The 4,955-nt window shown below is 33.9% G+C and overlaps 1 protein-coding gene across 1 annotated transcript; it reads right to left on the bottom strand.

The window, feature by feature from the left end:
- Nucleotides 1-209: 209 nt before the first annotated feature.
- On the bottom strand, nucleotides 210-4,430 carry LOC145062220 (protein REDUCED WALL ACETYLATION 4-like). Its single transcript, XM_079009854.1, has 16 exons — nucleotides 4,002-4,430; nucleotides 3,445-3,536; nucleotides 3,185-3,325; nucleotides 3,048-3,104; nucleotides 2,888-2,960; nucleotides 2,643-2,801; nucleotides 2,310-2,459; nucleotides 1,968-2,223; nucleotides 1,761-1,876; nucleotides 1,531-1,617; nucleotides 1,360-1,448; nucleotides 1,213-1,275; nucleotides 1,044-1,100; nucleotides 863-959; nucleotides 612-770; nucleotides 210-526 (listed from the first exon to the last, which is right to left on the bottom strand). The coding sequence occupies exons 1-15, from the start codon at nucleotides 4,032-4,034 to the stop codon at nucleotides 615-617; spliced, it is 1,626 nt and encodes a 541-aa protein (XP_078865980.1). The 5' UTR covers nucleotides 4,035-4,430; the 3' UTR covers nucleotides 210-526; nucleotides 612-614.
- Between the last annotated feature and the right edge of the window lie 525 nt (nucleotides 4,431-4,955).

The following is a 4,955-nucleotide window of genomic DNA, read 5'->3' as shown; positions in this document are numbered from 1 at the left end:
GGTTTGTTTGGTGCCGTTAATCATGAATGTTCCATGGTGAAGTTATTATTATATGAAACTAGTTGATTCCAGGCCACGGTTTAGGATGAAAAATAGACTTACTGAGGTGTTCCTTTCCTTATAATGTATGTTAATGAAAAAAAATTATTGAAATTTAAGTTGGGAAGCGTGATTTACATTCTGATTTGTTTAATGTCGACACTTTAGAGGAGCATCAAGTAAATGAGATTTAATGTCTAATAGAAAAGTGAGCATGGATGATTTACATTCTTAAAGAATGTAATTGTGTAGATTAATGATTACAACCAACACAAACACAAAGAACAGATCTAGGTTACATATGTTTACATGTATGGATATAAGGGTTGATGAGAACTAGACTTGGTGTCATGGTCATCTTTTGTAAAACTAGACAACAATGGTGTGGATTTCCTTGTACCTTGTATGAAAAATGAAGATGTATATTTGTTTCAAGATGATCTACATATGTTTGTATGTATGTTTCATGTTTCATGTATGTAAGATCCTGTAAACACACATTAACAACATAATTAAGCAAAAAAAATTTATAGTGTTAAATAATATAAAACACAAAAGTATGTTGCTATTACCGGTTACTGAGGAATCTGAACCACAAGTGAAGCAATTAAGTATAAACATGTGGAAATTGCAGCTCCAGCAAGAAAATTAGAGAGAAGTTGTCGATCATTTTTGGTAGGTATAAAAACTGATTTTAGTGTGTTTGTTAATTCAAAAAGCCTGCAAGATATCTGCATAAAGTGAAAAATAACAGATTTAATATGTTATATGATAAAGATAAAATTTTAAAAAGGTTATTTAGAACAATAATAATTTTGCTCACCAAAACATATACTGCAGTTGTAAGCATATAATTGAGCATAGGATAATTTGGGATGAAAGATAGAAGCCACTTTGGTTGTCCATTGGGAATATCTGATCTGTGTTATTGGGAAATAAAATAAATGAGGGCAAATTTGTAAATTTTCGACTTTAATGGAGTACGAGAAAATAGTAATATGCACCTTAGCCAGATATGGAATTGGGATATATACGTCTCCAATGTAATCTTCCCAAGCCACCTATTAAAATATAGAAATTGTACATTTTAATTTATTTTTTTAAAGTAAATATGCATAAATGATATATTCATAAATTGGAGAATTAAAATAGTGATAGGTAAGGGAAGCTTACGCAAAGAGGGTTAATGAGAAATTCCTAAGATGTTGAGTGAAATTTCGCAGGCAAATGTACACACTGCAAGAAAAAAAATGACTATTTTAACCTTGCATTTAGCCTTAAAATATATGTAAGTAATCAAAGAAGGAATCAATTACACACGTTATAGGTATCCATGATGTGTAGGGATGATATTTGTTGTATGTAACTTTGTCCAATTTGTATATGTATTCATACCACATATATCCAGCCTGAAAAGAAGCTAATATAATTAATATAGCCTTTTATAAGAAAAAAATAAATTAAATTAAAAAAGAGAAGATTTATTCTAACCAAAACAGACACTGAAACAATGGTTGCTTTAACAGAACGTCTCCGCTTACTATCAGACTCCTCAAGTTTTTCCATCCACTTTTCAACCTGAGTTTATATAACTTCAAAGGTTAAATACAAGAAATAGCAACGTACTTTCATTTATTTATTTATTATAGCATTCTATAATAAACAAAGAAATGAAAGTACGTTGCTATTTCTTGCATTTAGGTTAACTTTCAAAATCTTACATTAGGATGAAGATATGCATATATCATTCCAATGATCCATATATATCGATCAAGCCCAGATCTGAAATGCCACTCATGTAATCGAGGGAGATTCGGTTTTGCAGGATCATTATACCCTGTACAAGCAACAAATTACTCTCAAGGACCTCATTTTTAAAACTAAAATCATAACTAAAAAAAACTTAGTTTTGATGGAGTAAAACTAACCTAATAGGAATGTCAATGAGCTCCAGATGAATTCAAAAATTCCTGGAATCTCCCAAACCAAGATAACCACAAGAAAGCATGAAAAGATCTTTGTAATCATCACTGATTTTATCTCATTATATTTGCTACCAATAGCAAGTGCTCCATACACCATAAGAGTAAAAAGTGTGTGCATTGGACAGATGTAGTAGAGCATATAATCATTGTCAAGTACAATGCAACAAAAGGCCACAAAAAAGTTTAGCCTCCACATCATCTGCAATAGAAAAAACAATAATATTAAGTTTAAGACCTAAATGACGTAAACGCCCCTCCTAATTCTCATCAGTACTAAAAGTTTACCTGAGCAAAGCGTGCGATACTGAAATCTTTGCGGATGTAGTAATATGAGAAGTTTCCAAAACCAGTCATCCAGACATATGCAGCAATAAACACACGAATAGCATTATATATCTCTGTAGCAGCAAAGTAATGATACATCAGAAAGAGAACCTGTCAAAATTACACCAAAGAAAAAAAGGGGTGAGGGAAAATTACAATAATACCCTTAGAAATATTCATGTATGTTGTTACTCATAGATAAACCCTTAGAAAACTGTTGTTTTTATGGAAAATGATATAATATTACTATCAAGAAAGCTGAATTCAGAGTAAAGATATTGAGAAAATTCTTGCCTGCATCCATCCTTTCCATTCCTCTGTCTGATGCCGATTGAGGTATAATATTGATTTTCCAGAGAATGCTGACTTGTCACTATGTTTCTTTAAAGAAGTCATTGCTGAAACTATGATAAGAAGAATGTATAGGAAGAGGAAAAGATCGCGATTGTAGCTCTGTTCAAGAAAAAGGGTATCAACTAAAATACACAAATAAACATAGCCTGGTTTTCAGTTAGTGTAAACAAGGTAAAAAAATTCACCTTGGTAGATTCTGCAATCAAATTGGTGCGATCACATATATAGAAATAGAACAAAATTCCTCCAAATTCTGACCTGCATAATGTTGTATAGATCATAAGCTTATAGATGAAAAAGAAGTATCAATATAAAATCTAACACCAACAAATTCATATGACTTACATTGCTCTCAAGGTTGCTCGATTCTCCAGCAAAAAACAATCCTCCATTGTCAGAAATCTGCAGAAAATAAAGGTACAGTAAGTAATGAGGATGGTAGAAAAACAAAATATGGATATTCATCAAACCGATAGACTTACCTAATTAAGTTAGATTTAATGGCTGTAACAGGCTGTTTCAATGATGATGATGATCTTGTGACACCTCCTTCCAACAAAGCAGCTCGGTCATCTTCCTCCTTTGTGTTGGTCTCCAATTCAACCAAATTGTTGTCTGAGTGACTGTTCACAGAAAACAGGGGTGAGTATTTCAGTGATGAATAATGTATCTTTCCATGTTCAGAAAAGACATGGAATATTGTAATTATGATCTAAAGCTTTGACTCTGTTAATAAGCTTACACTTTAGATGCAGATGATAATTTTTTGTATTCCAACCACTCAGAATATATCCAAGCAACAAAAATAGGAATGATTGCAAGCAAGAAGGAAACCTGCAATAAAACAGTGCCAGATATCATGGGCAATGAATTTGTATCAATGACGCTATGAATGGAGCCAATGGATTGACCTCTTATTTAAAATGATTTCATATACAGAGGTAATGTCAATGGTGAACGGGAAATTTTGAGATCGGGTATTAGAGCAACTATCTTCAATGTTGAGTGAAATGCTTAAAAACTTGCAAACAGAAGTCCAGTATAAGTTCATTCTCTAACAGGATCTAATATTCTAAGAGTTAAAAGTGAACTAAATAACTCATTATTACATAAGTTTTGATCCTACAATGGAATTCATGGAGCATTACTGAACATATCATATCACACATTCACACTTAATGAACTTATTAAAGTCCACACACTGATCTGGTGCTCAAGAACGAAATCAAATCCCAACAACTACACATCGTGATCAATGGAAGAGTTTATCAAACAAGCATTAGCAGTTTTTATGTTTACCTGGCCAGGTGTTAAAGGTCCAGAAACAACCATTTTGGCGGGAGAGATTAGGAAGTGAAGAGATCAGTAAGAAACAAGAATTCAAATCAGATCACGATGCATGATCCAATTAGTTCATCGACCAACGCACACTAGTATAAATCTGTACAAGTGTCGGTAGGGGTAATGGTAATGGTAATGGTGCATATGTAAGAGACAGAAGATAATGAAACCCTAACTAATCGCAGCGAAGAAGGAGAGATCTGAAGCAACAATAATTTAGTAAATGGATTTGTTGGGATTTGGGTTGATTGTTGAAGTCGTCGTTTGCTTCAAGAAATGAACATGACGACACCGTCGGGGGAGGTGTCTCCGTCGGTGTACGGAATCCGAGTCAAATACTACATTTTTTATGACCCGCCAATCGTGCCTCAGTCTGTCAGTCACGTATTTCCGGTTTATTGAACTCAATTTAATTTGTTCGTTTAAACGGTGACGTGTTTTTTATTTAAACCCTTTCCAAAAAATCAATTATTTTAAGAGAAATTAAATATCTTCTTACCTTTTGTTTCTATCAAAGGATCAGGTGTCTTTCGTAAACCATTTTAAACAGGAAGTAAATGTGGATGGCTCTCTAAAATGGATTTGGTCACTTGAGTCGTCTGGGGTATACATTGTCTCATCGCTAAGGGTACATATCGACAATCTGGTTCTCCCCCATAGTAGTGACGATGCATGGGTATGGAATCCTCTGGTTCCGGGTAAACTAAATGTTCTAGCTTGGCGAGTTGGTCTTGGAAAACTTCCATGTATGGAGAATCTCTCCAGAATTGGCGTAAACTCTTCAAACTTGTGTAGAATGTGTAATGAAGCTCCAGAGTCGGAAGACCATATCTTTGTGGGATGCCCGGTATCAATAGAAGTCTGACTGCAATTGTGCAATTGGTGGCGGTTGCTGGAACATTCCCCCAGCTC

Source organism: Lactuca serriola, chromosome 7, assembly GCF_051521515.1.
Source record: "Lactuca serriola cultivar US96UC23 chromosome 7, Lser_US96UC23_V15, whole genome shotgun sequence".
NCBI lineage: Eukaryota > Viridiplantae > Streptophyta > Magnoliopsida > Asterales > Asteraceae > Lactuca > Lactuca serriola.
The sequence above is the reverse complement of the archived record's forward strand: the minus strand, read 5'-3'. Positions and strand labels throughout refer to the sequence as shown.